At 45.9% G+C, this 16,589-nt stretch overlaps 1 protein-coding gene across 7 annotated transcripts in view; it reads right to left on the bottom strand.

Annotated features, from left to right (window-relative positions):
• LOC144948501 (voltage-dependent P/Q-type calcium channel subunit alpha-1A-like) overlaps positions 1 to 16,589 on the bottom strand; it is a 168,732-nt gene that overhangs the window by 74,460 nt on the left and 77,683 nt on the right. For all 7 annotated transcript variants that reach the window (XM_078878020.1, XM_078878021.1, XM_078878022.1 and 4 more), the window contains 7 exons: positions 14,859 to 15,068; positions 13,056 to 13,168; positions 12,361 to 12,473; positions 10,941 to 11,072; positions 9,543 to 9,615; positions 8,534 to 8,651; positions 4,998 to 5,065 (listed from right to left, as the gene is read on the bottom strand). In XM_078878020.1, the coding sequence (XP_078734146.1) occupies positions 4,998 to 5,065; positions 8,534 to 8,651; positions 9,543 to 9,615; positions 10,941 to 11,072; positions 12,361 to 12,473; positions 13,056 to 13,168; positions 14,859 to 15,068 (827 nt within the window). The remainder of the gene's footprint in view (positions 1 to 4,997; positions 5,066 to 8,533; positions 8,652 to 9,542; positions 9,616 to 10,940; positions 11,073 to 12,360; positions 12,474 to 13,055; positions 13,169 to 14,858; positions 15,069 to 16,589) is intronic.

The raw sequence follows: 16,589 nt of genomic DNA, 5'->3' as shown, positions 1-16,589 counted from the left end.
ATCTTATATAGAGGCCTGTCTCTCTCCACCTTTGTCTTACCCTATCTGTACTTTATATCTCAACTCATCTCGATTGCTCGCGTTGTCTCTTTCTATTTGTTTCTCCATTCATCTGTACCCTCGTCTACCCTCTCCCTCCCTCAATATTCTTCTCCCTCCAGTGGAACTCACCCACTTCCGTCTCCCCAACCTCTCGCCCTGCTTTTTCCGCTCTCTTACCTCTCGCTCTCTCTATTCCCACCTGTCCCTTTCCCAGCGCAATCTCTCTTAACCCCTCCCGAAACCTCCCCTCCCCGCTGCTTGTCGCCTCCCCCCGCTCTCCTCTTTCTGTTTTGCTCTGTCTCTCTTTCCTCTCCATTTGACAACCCTCTCACGCTGTGCCTGCCCCCTCTCTTCGGTGTCCCTCTCCTTTCTCCCTCCCTCCTCGATCTCCCTCCCACCCTCCTCGATCGCATTTGCGTGGGATACACGGCCAGGATAAATGGCGTAATGGAGAAGCACGGACTGGTCTCAACGCTGTGGAACGAGAGTGACATCGTCGTCGTGCCTACGGTCCGCGAACACGCACACGTACCCACCCGTGCGCTAGCCAGCCAGCCAGCCAGCAAAACTTTTCTTTCTAAAATATAGTATTGGAACAAATAGTTTAACGCCGCTCATACAGGGCTATAGCCAATTAAACGCATGGATAGATTATAAATACCGTACTTTGAAGTAAATGTATTTTATGAACCCGAATGATATATCTAAGCAAAATATTTTCACTGCAAGATGTCATTATGAAAATGAAGAAGGATCCCAAGAAGTGATGTCCTATGAGACATTACTGCTGTATACCGTACGTGGATGAGCAGTGGCACGTGGGCTACAGCACTGCGCTATAAATCTAACAACCTGAGTTCAATTCCCAGAAACATCGATCCCAGGATATTATCTCTCCCTTCATCAAGCTACACCGACCAGCACGGTGAAGTATTCTTAACGACTGACAACATCTTAACTACCTCGTTGGGTATGTAGGAGGTCGTGAGTTCGATTCTGACCCTAAAGGGTTGTATATTTGGAGTCTGCATGTTTTCCCAAATATCGTGTGGATTTTTCTCCGGGTCCTCCGGATTTTCCCTCTACATTTAGAAACACACGTTTAGAGTATTTGGCTGCGATAAATTCCCACGTGATAAGCCGCTTCGTTGAGATATCATTTGTGGCAAGGTGAGTTCTGAAAAAGAGCTATATAGCTCAGTGAGCCTTACCTGGTAAAGCAACAAAAAAGTGTTTATAGTTTTAGTGTATTTTAGTATTATGAATGTATTGCTTTATGAAAAAAAAATTATTGGGTGAATACATTTGAAATTAATATGTATGTACGAACTTCTTTTGCACCGTACGTAGCCACTTCCGATTAGTGTCATTGGCTATGTATGGTGCCAAAGAAGTTCAACATACATACATACAACCGTGCTAATCGGAGATGCGAGGGAAGGACAACAAACTAAACACAAAAAAGCAGTTCGAAAGAAATACGTTTTCAATCTACATTTAAAAGCGAATAGCTTCCTAATATCGATCAGAATGAAGAACATTCCAGACCGCGACAGAAGCGCATCTGAAACCACGCGATGCAAGTGGTTGCCTTTATTCAATGGTTAACCAAAAGCCGCTGTGAAAATATTATAAATAATTCGGGTTTGCTTGGCTTCGTGCCAATATCTAAAGCAGATATTTGGGTGCCGTCATGGATATATTTCGGTAGCCAATTCCCACCGTTCGACTCCCCTTCGCTTGTTCCAGGCCCTCTTGACATTACACTCCGTAGGATCGACGCCTCAATGTGAGCATTCACGTTCTTTCTGTTGTACGCCACCCACTTTGTCATCTCACCCTGCTGCGTCCGTCAGACTTCCATAACCGCGGAACCATCCACATTAATGTTACAGACTCGTGACTCATGACACCATCTTCTTGGTTCTTTCGGTAAAGTCACGTAGAAGGGAAGTAATAAAATAATAAAAATAAAATAATAAACTAATTCTCACGACGTTTCGGCTACAACGCAAGCAGCCGTCTTCAGGTGAAGAATGAGACACTGCCAAGCTTGGAGCTTATATATAGGCTGGGTTGGAGGTGGAAGAAGAGCGCCTTGACAAAAGAATGCGCATATCAATAGGAATTTAGCATATTCACGGAATATGCTAAATTCCTCTTGCATATGCTAAATTTCTCTTGATATGCAAATTGCGTTGTAGCCGAAACGTCGTGAGAATTATTTTATTATGTTTTATTTTTATTATTTTATTACTTCCCTTCTACGTGACTTTACCGAAAGAACCAAGAAGATGAATCCCTGCAGTCACGAAAGCTTTAAATCGAAATTCATGACACCATGGCTGGTGCTATTAGGATAATGAGATCCAGTACTTGCCGGTAGAGGCCTGGTGTGTCAATATAGCTGTTCGGTCTCAACGTCTTGCGACGTCTAATCCAGAAATGTTGAAGGCAACCAGTGGGTCCTCCTTCCCTCCTTGTGTATGTGTTGGTCAATTTCAGACACTCTCATTTCCATTCAAGTACTTAAAACATAACATTTGGCCAGGCAAGACGACTTTGCTGAAACGGGTCTGTAGACTTGGTGAGGCTTTCTTGGGTGAGCAAATTAATTATTTGCCAATATTATCAAGGGATGCTGCCGGTCGGCGAATTTGACTTGCAATTGAGAGATCGCCCCTGAAAGTGTGGAAACTGCCCTGTGGGTCTTAGAGAAGTGGGGCAGACTCGAGAACAGAACGTTTTGTTAAGGACTTTGAATGTAGCGGCCAGAAAAAAACATTGAGTACGTGGAAGAATCACGAACACCCCCCCCCACCCCTCCCATACACAACGGCTGAATTAATCAGGCCTAATCCCAGCACTGGAGCAATCTGAGCTCTAAGCTCAGAGACAAGGAAGGTTTAGACTGGCCTAAACATTAGACCGGTCTTAAATACCTGAGACCAGAAGGGCAATGACCTGGCCAATGCTCCCTCCCACCTTGCGCAAGGAGCATCCCCTTCCTCCCCCCGCCTGCTCTGATGAGTCTGATGTGCCTGATATGCCGTCGACGTGCCCGGCAATTGCGTCCAGAACGTCACGATGTTGCGATGTGTGACGTGCGGGGAGGATGTGGAATATGAAAAATATTGAAATATATTAAACTATTTTATTGCATCTGTCCACGCAGCAATGGGGTTCATGGGTGGAGTTTGGGGGAGCAGGGAATGGGGGGGGGGGCAACGAGCCCCTCCCCCAAACTGAACACCTTGATTCAGATATCTTCAGTAGTTTACAATTAAGATGAACAAAATATTAATCATCTGCACCCGCGATTCCTCATGTGAGGGACAAAGCGAACCCCTTGCTCCCCCCACCCCAAATATAGAAGTCAAACTCTGCCCATGGGTTCACCGTCGTCAATCCCCATCGACAGGCGATGTGCAGTGGGGTGACACGTGGATACTTCCACGTCTGGTGTGCGGCCAGTGTGGGTAAGGAGGCTACAGCACTCTCTAGAGGGGCTCTCTCATGAGCGGCTCCCTCTATTGGAATCCCATCTGCGGGTTGAATTCATGAAAGAAAGAAAAAAAAATTAACCCGTAAAAACAAAGTTTTTCACTATAAATCCTTTATATGCGTGGCGGCTAGAGTCTTCTCGTCCTCTGGCTTGAGATGGCTGCCACCTATGGGTCAGATGATTGTCTGGCAGCATTAAGCAATTGGTAATTAAATATTTAAAAAATGTTCCCTAAACAGTGTAAAATTTTGGAAAAAAATTTTCACGAAAATTCATTGTCACGCACAACGAGTCTGTGTGGAAAATGTCAGCTCGATTGGATCACGGGAAGTGGGTTAAAAAACGACCGAAAGATTTGCACGGTCGTAAGCAAGCAAGCAAGCATGCAAGCAAGCAAGCGAACTTAATATAAAGGATTTAAAAAGAGACCGGTGCATCAAGTATGTGTGTATGCTGAACTTCTGTTGCACCGTACATAGCCGACCGTGTAGTTATGCTTCCTCCTAATTGCTTTCCCCACCGAGATTGTCGCTGCACTCGTGACATGACATTTCAACCCCCGAATCTTCAGGGTGATGGATAAAAAGCATTGTGATAGGGCTTGGCAGTGGGCGCATGTTTAATAGTTTTGATGTTTCAACTGGCACTTGACTTTGGGCTTAGCGTGGAGCAGCACAATCCTTGAATCAATTAAATAGTCTTAGCTGGGATGCTCTGCAGAAATATATTTATGAAGATGTAATATAACATTTTTCAAGAAATCCTCCATCTATTAAATCAGACCGATGCTTAGAATATTTTAGGCTATAATAGTTTAAAAAAAAATATTTGTAGTGACTTTGCACGCCATTTTTTCTCACAGCATGTAGAACTTTTAAACCTTGAATTATTTTAATGCGAAAAATATATGTTCCTTTTCGAATTCGTATTGTAGTGCACCCACAATTAATTACATTCTGACACTTGCAGTGTGCAATTGTGGTGCAACTCCCGACCAATAACTCGAAAAACAATGTAACCAATCGTTTCATACGATTGACGCAACATTTTTAAATTAAACCACAATACCAATGTCACGATGGCCATAAATAATAAATCGACGCGTGCGTGGGGTTCTCTCAGTCACATATTCACTTTAAGATTTTTTGTTGTTCATGTTTTTGTTTTGTTGCGGTTGCAAGAGCCGAATGGCTCACAGGGCTACACCTAATAAATGAACTGAACCTCTCTCTCTCTCAATCTTCTTGAGTTGTCATACACTTTTAAACAGATGCCGGTAGACACGCACAGCGACACGGGGGGGGCCCTACAAACGGCACGTAAATATTTAACCACAGCCGCCGCGTCATCGTCAGCCACACGTGCTCACGTGCAGAGGACCTCGTTGTTAAACGAGCCGGTGAAACGCTTTCCGTCCCAGGGGGTGGGTGGGTGGGGGGTGTACACGCACCTTCGTGAGCTCCTGCGCGTTGGCCAAGTTGTCCACGGCGATGGCGAGGAACACGTTGAGCAGAGTGTCTGAGTTGGCGCGCTCGTTAAGGCTATACGGCCGGGTCATCACCTCCGCGTGCCCGCTGGCAAATCGACAAAAAACGTGTATTCTCACATCTAAACGGAGCCTTTGTGAGATGGGCGCTATCGATAGTTCCGAGGAATCTCGGCTGCGTTCTTCGGGTCATGCCTTGTGCTGTTCGACATGATGTCCAACGTTTTCGTCACCCACGTTCTGGAAGCTTCTTCAGTTGCGAAGAACCCGAAACACATCACAAACACGGAAACCGACTAAGAGGTTCCCGAGGAATGTCCCCTGTGCTGCCATCTCGAAGGCTGCTCAGGATTCACCTCTTACTCCCAATAATTTGAACTTCATGGTTCGGGTTCATGATTCCATTAAACAAATGAATCCTCTTTTATTATTGTTCTCCTGCCTCTTTGTATTAATTCTCATTTATTCTGCCCATTTTCTACAATGCCATTATCTCCACTTGCCTAATACAGCATCAACATCTCAAAATATTCGTGAGCAGAGTCGGGGCTCTATTGAGCTCGTCCGAGTGGAGGCCCTTCCACCACCAGTGGCCTGAGCACGAAGTTGCATGGCTGTCCAGTTTGTATCGCAGCTTCCCTGGGATCAACCGACAATAATCCGTTGCCTATGTTTCTCTTTTGCTTGTATCTTTGGTTTCATTGTATCGTGATTGGGTCCTTACTGGTGTGTACTTGTCTTTTTTTTTTATCTCTGATGCACAACGCTTAGAGATTTGAAAGCCGTTTTATACAACGGAATTGATTATTGTTGTTATTAAATTTGCAGCAATTTTATACAAACATTTTCACCGCGCATGGCTCGGCGCATGTGGAACGTGCGTAATAATAATACATTTCAATCAATTAGTTGATGCGCAGTTTGTTTATTTATTTATTTTACTCGGTGAGGCTCACTGAGCTATATAGCTCTTCTTTCAGAAGCGACCCCAATGAAGTGGCTTATCACGTGGCAATTTTAATAGCCAAATTCTCTAAACGCATTTTGATTCAAAATGTGGAGGGAAAAACCGGAGGAACAGGAGAAAAAATCCACACGACTACGGGGAGAGAGAGACACGCAAACTCCAAACATACAGTCGTCAGGGTGGGGATCAAACTCACAACCTCCTGCATACCAGGCGAGGTAGTTAACATCTCGCCATCACGGCACTCCCATACTGTCACGTGACATGCCTCATACTGTTAAGTGCGGGAATCACATGCTAGCATTGCTTTCGTAGACACAAGCAGGATTAACTCAGGAAGTGGCCAAGCATCCCCAGTAGGAAGTTGTCTTGAAACATTTAATTCGAGTTTCCTATGTTAACAATGCAAAGAAACAGCGCATTATAAATAAATTAGAACCAATTTATCCATGTCATCTTTCACAAAAGCAATGTTGTGAAGGTTTAAAGGGATGACTACACTTTCTATTCATGTTTCTTACATGAGTTGCTTGGAGCCATAATCCATTTTCCTACATTTTAGAGATTATTTCTTTATTTGCCTAGGAAACTAAACACTAGCAAACTCGTATTGAATTTTACACGTAGGCTTTCCAAACCAACATTATCCATAATAGAGGTTTTTGGGTTAGATCGCATAAATCTATTTGTCGTTAAACCCGCCGCCACCCAACACAGACAATAATTAAGTCCGAAACAGGAGGATTTCTCAACAGCTCTGGCTGTGGCCTGATGATGCTGGTTGTAATTACTAGCGAAACTTACTGCTCGAATTGTAAATGTTGTGCCTTTACTCTCCAACACATCGGTGTGGTGAACTGGTAACGAATTGGCACGTTTTGTATACGTGACAAACATTACTAATTGGCTGTGTCGGGTCGTGGCGGGTTTAACGACACATTTATATTCACGCGATCTTACCCAAACACCTGTATTGTGGATGGTATTGAATTGAGTGGTGATTGGACTTTGGCTAAGGATCAAAACTATGTTTTTATTTATACTGTCTGTGGAGCCAGCTCGGCCAGGATTGGGCAAAGTCTCGCCAACTACTTATCACCCAGGCAACTGGAGAGAGGCACAGACTAAGTGTTACCAACCTAACTATAACTCATTTAATAACAATGAAAAAGACAAATGATGTATACAATATATATATATATATTTTTTTATCTCATCAATGGTCCACAAAAATAATTCCTTTGCATAGGGGCCACCGGTTAAGAGCAATTAACTCGCCATAGGAAGGTGGTCGTGAGTTCAAATCCTGATAGTGCGACAACTTGGCCCCCATAAACCCCAAAAGGCGCGCACATTCAAAATGTGGACGTTTCAAGGAGAAACTGGCTCACCGCCATGGCAATGTGACACCGCTGGCTCTGTGGCTCAGTGGTGTCAAGAGATTAGCAGCACTGCGAGCTCATTTAGGCAGGGGAACACTACGTCTGAAAGGACTACCGAACTATAACCGTTACACACTGCTTACGTGTTCATCACCAGCCAGCGAATACTGTGCTTCCACGACCAACCTGTGCTGGGTCATTCTGAGAAAACCCCAGAAGGGCGTGTTTCTTGTCCTAACACACTCAGAGTTTAGTCCCTCTAATTCTGTCCCCTCCACCGTATCCTTCTCATTATTTTTGTTAGGTGTAATGTATGTTTGGATGAGATTTAGACTTTTAAAAACTAAAAATTAACACATTCCTGCGGAGGGAGCTGGTAGGAACGTTGGGTTGCTCGATCAATGGCCAGGATCAACGGCGGCGTGGTGTATTCCGCAAATATGGCCGACTGTAAGAGCGGGCACAAGCCGACGTGAGTAGGTTAAACGTTGAGTTTTATAAGGGCACCACGGGGTGACCAGCCCCTCCTCACCCAGCCCCACCCCTCCCACACCCCACCCAGCCCCAACCTCCCCACCCAGCCCCTCCCCACCCTCCCCTCCCCACTCTCCCCTCTCCACCCAGCCCCACCTCTCCCATTTTTGGATGCACGACGGACGGATGGACACAATAATCCCCTGTAGTCTGGTGGAACCAGGTGGTTCCTATCAGTATTAAATATTCTGCTATTCATTTTCAACTAAAATAAGGCCCCGGCCTTGACCGACACAAGAGACACCACTGACCACGCGACTCTCTCCGATGGCAGCCCAACGTGTCCCAATTAAAGGTCGTCAACGCAGCCAAGTTTGAGCCGTCGAGCCAGCTCCGTAGAGGTTACCAAGACAATCGGAGCTCACCTACCAGGCTGGCATACTCCCCAGCGGTGGTGAGAAAATGGCGTCTATCTCGTGCGCCAGTGCGAGGCTTGAACGCCACGTGCGCATCGCGCGTCATCGACCGGACGTGGCGTGCTCAATCCTAAATGCGTAGCTGGTGGGGGAACACACGGAGGTGGGTGGGGGGACCTCCTGAATGAATGATTGAATGTGCTCCCCTTGCTTTAAGACGGAAAAGCAGAGTTCGGATGAATTCTCTGCGAGAAAGGATACAGTTGCCGAATAGCGTGAGGACAATGAAGTAGATGCAGAAAATGGTTCCTCGATTGATGCCACCCTGAGATTTTATCGCATCGTACATGACGACATTCCAGTCCTCTCCAGTGAGAATCTAGGACAGGAGAAAATACAACAACGAGTAAAAAAAACATCGCTGAGATTGTATGGCTCATTGTCAATAAAACTCTTGGATCAATATCTCCCCCCATGCCATTTCGATCATTAGGGTCACTTGACTACACCATGTTGATCAACGCTGGTTGGTGAAGTTGGGAAAGGGGGCTAGGTTTGGGGAGGGTAGGGCCAGTCGAGATATGACTCACCACTGATATTCGTCATGGCCAGAAACGATACTCAGGTCACCAGGTTCACAGCACAATGGTTAACCACTGTCCCACTATCCAATAATAATTACAAGGAATGAATGTCAACTATGTCTGTCCAGGTCGTTGAACTGGAACATATATCTGAACCCTGGACACCACATATCCAGTATACAATTCACTACAGGCTGTGGCTACTAACCACATGCCAACTACTCCAATCAAACAGCGACGTTTCCATTGCATTGGGATGTTTGGTCAATCAGCATGTGGGAGGAAACCAGAGTACGGTAAGTCCTCGGCTTAACGCGTGTTCTCATGGCGTGGTTTCACTCGGCCCAACGCTGCAGAGGTTCTGAGATTCAGGGAGATTTGGGCAATTAACATGTGTCACAATTATCATGATCTGTCACCAACAATCTTGAAATTATTTTCATTGACATCATTAATATAATTTGTCCGACCCAGTGTAATCATCATCAGCATCATCATCATCAATAATTATTCCACACAGATGGCAATTAATATAGCACCTAATAGTCTGACTGTACCAGATATAGCAGGTTCATAAATAAATTTGATTTGAGACAACGGAGCCAAGTTCATCCCGCAGAAAATTCAGTTAATTAATTGATGATGATAAAATATTTTTTTTTTTTATAAAAAAAACTGTCTCTCACCTGGAAAACTGTCATAATAGCAGCTGGGAAGGTGTCGAAATTAGTCGGTGGAGTACATTCTTCAAAATTAAACCTAGCGACAGAGCAGCATTAATGAACGTTAGACTCGCTCAGTCGAAACGGGCATGTACGAGCTTCGCGAAGACATCTCTATTATATAAATACGTTTAAAATGTAATCAAAATATGAATCTGTTCAAAATATAATGGAGACCGTCAGGATGTTCACGGTAACGCCCAGAGCAAACCACCGCATCTAAGAGCATTTTAAACGTGTGTTGGGGTGACGATTATCACCATTGGTCGCCCTGAGCCTGCGGTGGAAACTCTACATTATCAAGGCAGGGTCCAGTCTCGCCATAGGAAAACGACTGCAGAATTCCCACGAAACGGAACATTTGTTTGACCACAGAGAGATGACGGGTCTAGTCGACTACCATCCTTGATTACAATTCACGACTTTGAACTCATTGTCCGCAATGCGATGTGCCCTGGTGAGATGTGCACTTAAAAAATGGAAACAAAATATATACGGGTAAGGGCATGCACTCCATCCAATGTTCCATGCAACCACATCCATAGGCAGCACAGATGCAGATAATAAAGCGTGGTTTCATTTTGCAAATGGTTTAAATCACGGCGGTTTCAGAAATGCCGTACCCGTGTGCCAAAGCATTTGCGAAAATATGTACATTTTCTTTTATATTCTTGGTTCTTTCGGTAAACTCACGTAGATAGAAAATAAAAAAATAATAAAATTAAATCAAATAAAAATTATTTTCTATTTATTCTTTTCATTTTTAAATTGTCTTTTTTTATACGTCCCTTTACTGAAAGAACCAAGAATATGAATTTCTGCAGTCGCGACAGTTTTAAGTCAAAATTTATATTTTCTTTGTTTCCAAAAAAAAAAAATATTCCGTTCTGGCCCACATGCACAACGAACGATACCGTCAAAGGGAATCGTGTGCGGCGATTGACAAGATGAGTAGACGTGGCCAATGTCAGAAATATTTGAGGAGGCCGATGCCTACGAGCATGGCACGTGGTTGACTGGGCGTGGCCATTGAAATGTGGGTGGGGCTGACTGCGGGAAGGTCGCCCTGGATTCCGATTTGAGCCTACGAAAAATATTTGGAAGCTTTAAACTATTTTAAAAAATTTAGCAGCCAAATACTCGGAACGCATGTTTCTAAATGTAGAGGTAAAAACCCACAGAACCAGGAGAAACATCTACGCGACCACGGGGAGACCACGCAAACTCCCTATCTACAGCAGGCGTCAGGATCGGGATGGAACCCACGACCTCCTGCTTACAAGGCAAGGGAGTTAACATCTCGCCACCGCGACTGCGATCGATTAGTGGCGGCGAGGCCAAGGCAAGGTGGACACCACTCACTGGCCGCCAAACAGTTGCATTCCCAGGAGGGCAAACACCACGATGAACAGGAAGAGCAGGAAGAGGAGCGAGATGATGGACTTCATGGAGTTTAGGAGCGACACCACCAGGTTCCGCAGAGATGCCCAGTACCTGGCAATTGCAGATAACGACAAGACAGCGACTCCCTCGACGTGAGACGTATTTACATGCATGCACGTATGTAGTGGTTAGCACGGTTTGATTCCTGGACACGGCTAACATCTGCGGCAGGTGAAATCTGAACCAGTTTTTCACGAACCCGCACTGGCCAGCATGGTGAAGTCTGGTCAAACAAATGCCCACAACTGATGTGGCATGGGAAGGACTTCATCCAGCAGTGGATCTACAAAGGAGTGCAGAAAGAGCTCTAGTCAGTGTTCTCTGCTATAGCTCTTGACTGGAGGCAACGTGTCTTCTCTGTGAGCAGATTCATTATGCTCGAGCGATTGACTGAAATGAAAAGTAAATGCTCTAAATAAATCCCTGGCAGCTCTGTGTTACAGGCAGTTGGGAATGTGTACGGCAGCATTGAGTGCCAAGCTGGCACTACTGAGATCCTGAGTTTGAATCCAGGTAGTTACCGGTGAATAAATTGGGTTCTCAAGTGGAATGAGTTGATGGTACTCGCCAATTCACTAATGGCTGGTACCATCAGTTTAACTTTTATCCTGCATTTAATTTTGCTAAATTCCAGCCATGAGAATTAAATATTCGGCTTGAATGTCGTGCGACGAGACGTTTATTTCATATGCAGAGGAGGTGGGTAAGTGCTGCCATCGACTGTGTAGACAAGAGGTCACTTTCAGGGATCTCAGAGGTATCTCTGTGATATCCACTTTCGTGGGCCCATTCTACGACACACAAAAATGTTGCACTGCTCTGCTGCTGTGAGAGATCCGAATGGATTATCCATCTCATGACATGACCCCGTTAGCACGTCGGAATAAAATAGTGAAATGACAAAAGCATTTAAACTCTCGGGTTTTTTTCGGTAAAGTCACGTAGGTAAAAATAAATAATACGTAATAAATAATAAAATAATAGAAATAAAATCATAAATCACGACGTTTCGGGCGCAACACAAGCGTCCATCATCAGGTGGGACAACCACAGCAAGAAACAAGTTGCTGAAGTGGGCAAAAGAGCTGCTGTAACAAGGGGCTATATAGGTGAGAGACGGGGGAGGAGCCAGGGAGGAGAGATAGAGGGGGGGGGGAAGTGGGCGGGGCTGGGAGTGGGAGGAGGAAGACACTGGAGATGCGGATATGAAGGGGGCATTTGGCTGAGTTTAGAGGGCTTTTGGCTGAGTTTAGGGGGGTGGGGGGTTTAAAGCATTTAAATCTAAAACTAAAAAGAGATCACTGCTCCAGTCCGCCGCCCATGGCTGACGGCCACTCACTTAGTGACTTTAAAAATCCTGAGCAGACGCAGCGCTCTCAGCACCCGAATACCGAACGATGTTCCTGGCTGAATCATGGCCCAGATGATCTCAAAGATGCTGCCAATAATGACCTGGAAAGAGAACGGTGCAGTCCTTTATTGATATCTAACATTATAGCACGCTACTTGTTTTATTATTATTAATAGGCATGTAACAATTAATCGGTAAAAAGTTGAATGTTATTCTTGAAATATCTGCATCAATCGGTCGGTCTAAGAACGAATTATTTCGCAATTCATCCTCATGTTTTGCCAATTATATTTGCGGTAACATTTTTGCTCATGCGAGCCAACATTTTTGCTCGAATCAAAATACGTGTTTTTTTTTATTTCTGGTTACAGAATGGAGTTCTGCTAATATATTATTTTATACATTATCCTCCACAGCAACGCATAATGAGATTGTATACAAAGTAGACCGATGGAGCGAATACAATTGAAATAGAAAAGGAGGCAGTATGAAGATGCGGTAAAAATGCCAAAAATATATTATTAATTGCTGGTTGAATTGCATCACCATCACGAACTGCGACAACTTATCAAATTGCTAGGGGGGAAGGGGGGCGAATCATTACATGCCCATGAATAAACAAACATTAACCGTATATATAAAATCAACGATTGATAAATAAAAAAGTCAAATTATTCACGTACGCCAAAGTCAAAGCAGTTGAAAGATGAGTGGAAGTAGCTGCGTGTGCCGAGTCCATACATCTTGAGAAGCATCTCGGACAGGAACAGACCCAGGAATACAAACTCTGCGTAGGCTGCAGACACAAGGGAAGGCGAAGATGATGGGACAATGGGGGCAGCACAAGAGAGACGGCTGTGGCACCGGGGCACAAATAGTTGACACAATTGGGTGGTACAGAAGGGGCTGGCGCAGCGGAGTAACTACACAGCACGCTGGCACGTACAACGTTTGGTTGCGGTGGCCAGGTGTCACAGGGGTGAGAACATTAAGCCGGCAAAGTTGAGATCCGGGGTTTTCATTCCAGGTAGCCCACCCGCGATAAAACTGTCTTTAATAATTGTACGCGCGCGCGCGTGTGTGTGTGTGTGTGTGTTGTGTGTCGGTGTTGCACAGATGGCACAGTTTGGGGGGGGGGGGGGGGAGCAACAGTTGGTGAATCTGTCACTCATCTCGGTCCATTTAACCTACACCCGCGCGCTTTTGTCCCAGTGACCTGCCGCTGCCACCACCGCCAGCCGTCGGCAATTCCGCGTCGGCCTCCAAATCGCACACACACACAGCGCTGCGGCGATAACACCACCGTCGTGCCGGATGAAGCTAGCGCGGGGCCTGTAGCGTGTGTTATCAAGGGGCCCTAAATAAATAAATAAACACATTCAAACACACACATTTTAACTTGCATAGCAAAGTAATTGTATTTTCTTTTTGTTTATTTTGGTAAAGTCACGTAGAGAAAAAAAATAGAATAACACGTGTCGATTGCAACACAAGCAATCGTCATCAGGTACGAATGAATGGTGTTGACTTATGTTAGCCGACTCTGTGTTGTATCGCATTATATTTCTAAGTTTACTAGGTTTGTTTTCTCATTCATTCGGACCTGACGATGATTGCTTGTGTTGCAATCGAAACGTCGTATTCTATTATGATTTAATTTATTTTCTTTCTACGTGACTTTACCGAAAGAACCAAAAAGTATATTCCTGCAGTCACGAAAGCTCCAAATCAAGTTTGTATTTTCTTATTTGCTATACGGGCAGATAATACGACAAATCACTAACTTTAAACACCCAGTCGTTCACAAAAGTTTAAGGCAGTATAGTACTATAGTAATAGAGCAAGTGCATAATCACTGAACCGGAATTGATAGCTTGAAAGCATTAGCGTGGGGCCCTTCAAAGTGCGGGACCCGTAGCATGTGTAAGCTACTTGTGCTCCGAGGATAATCCGTCACTGGGTGGCCGTTGTCTGAGTGCGGCAATGATTGCGCTACGCTGCGCTACGAACCCCGGCTATGACCCGAGTTCGATCCCCGCTCGCGGCCAACACCGGTGACCTTTATCTGAACCGGTCATGGGCCCCCCCTAGGTCGACTCGGCCTCAAATGAGTACCTGGTGCGGTGTGTAGTAAACATCGCCACTCGGGGAGTGTTGGCCACCCACCCCCTCGTTGTGCCGTGCCGGCCTTTGTAGGTGCTCGCTAACAACACTTGCCCCAACAGTCTTGTTAAGGCTATACGGGGGATTTTTGTATTGTGTGTGTATATGAGTGTCGGTGTTTGTGGGAGCACTGGCACGTGTGTGGTTCGGTCGGTATGCGTGTGCGCGTGTCTGTGTAGTTATGGTTCGGGGAGGGATATCGGGAGCAGTTAGCACGCCGCTCCACTCGCTAACAGCACTTGCCCCAACAGCCTGTGCAGTCTATACGGGGAGGGGGGGATCTTTGTCTGTTCATTTGTGTGTAGCGGCCGGGGTGGACTCACTGAGTAGGTCGGTGAGCAGCACGGGCTGGTCGTAGTGGACGATGGCGACGCACAGCGTGTTGAGGCCGACGAGGCACAGCACGGTCCAGTAGAAGGTGTGCGACTTGACCATGCGGCGGATGAAGAAGCGCATGCGCTTCTCCTTGCGCTGGAAGTATGACGACGTCTCCTGCTTGACGCTCACGATGCTCGCGCGAGCGAACGGCGAGCCTGCGGTGCGCACAGCGTGTCCCCGGCCAGAGAGCGATGTTGGCCGATGGCATTCGGTTGTCGTACCCACCACCACACCACCGCCCCCCAGCCACTCCTGCCCAACATCTAATTCTCCCCGAGTTACTTTGCGATTTGTATTGTGCGTCTCACTTGCTAAAAGGTGTTAGTTCTCGCATCCCCCCCCACTCCGTTCCTTCCTTCCCCTCTCCCCCATCATTCTCCCTGCTCCCTCTACCCCCTATCCGTTCTTAAGTTCTCCCTGCCTTGTGTTCCCCTCCACAATAAAAAGTACATTTTGCTCCCGCACGCGGTCCCTACCTAGGTGGGGGCAGCGAGCCCGATCTCCCCCCCCCCCCATATGCCCTCCTCTAAACCCAGGAGCACAGAGGTCAGAGTTCGGGACTTCTCTCCCTGAAGTTTCTGTGCCCCCTTCCCTGCGTCGCGGTTCGTGCTCTGTACCGGCCTATTGTTGAAATACAATTTAAAACAAATTGTTAGTTCTACCTTCTTCCAATGATCTAATGCGAAATTAGGACATGGTTTGCATCTATTGGCATCTATCGGAAGCAATAGAGGGCTCGAAGAAACCCACGATTCGACGCGCGTCTACATCGCGTGAACTAACGAGATGAAATGCGATCAATCACCGGTGTGTGCCTACTCGGTCACGTGAACGTCATCAAATGTGGAGGTGTTCGGTGTCTCCGCGCACAGTCGAGGCATGCGGTGGCGCTCATCTCCATTGGTGGCCGCAAGTCAGCGGTGGGAATTTCACGTTCCCGTGGCGGGAGAGCCAGACTCGCCGTACGATCGCCACCGCTAAATGATAACGAAGTCCGACCGGGTATTTAACCGATGTACTTCTGATTACGAGTCAGGCCCTCTTTCAACAGTGTCACGCAGACAATACATAGAAACATCTAATAACATGGACACAACTGGAGAAGCGGTGGTGCAGCGGTTATCGCACTGAGTCATGAACCCGATAACCTGAGTTTGATTCCTGGCCACGGCGAACATCAGTGGCGAGTGATATCCCTAACTGGTCTTGGGCCTCCCTTCATTGACCTGCACTTAATGGCTCAGAGAAGAAGAAGAAAATAATACCCATGACCGGGTTTTTATGCAGCAGTGCTTTGATGAAGGGCTGTTAATTGTGAGTGTTTTTGTTATTATGATGACTGACACAGTAACAATATCAAAACGAGACGCTCATGGTATTGCTCCTCTATACTGTGTCACTGCTGTGGGTTAATGTGGTAGCATTATGATCTTTGAACAACATTAACCTCTAGATCGCGTGAATATAAATTTGTCATTAAATCCGCCACCAGCTGACAGCCAATTAGTAATGTCACCTAAACAAAACGTAGCAATTCGTTACTAGTACAGCACACCGGTGTGTTGGAGAGTAAACCAACAACATTGACAATTCTCCAGATCCTGTACGTAAAAAAGTGTGTTGGGCTATGTATCTGCCTTGCTAAAAAAAAAAAAACTTAGTACTGTCACTATTAA

This window comes from Lampetra fluviatilis, chromosome 49, assembly GCF_964198595.1.
Source record: "Lampetra fluviatilis chromosome 49, kcLamFluv1.1, whole genome shotgun sequence".
Lineage (NCBI taxonomy): Eukaryota > Metazoa > Chordata > Hyperoartia > Petromyzontiformes > Petromyzontidae > Lampetra > Lampetra fluviatilis.
Note: the sequence above shows the minus strand (reverse complement) of the source record. Positions and strands in the feature narration are given on the sequence as shown.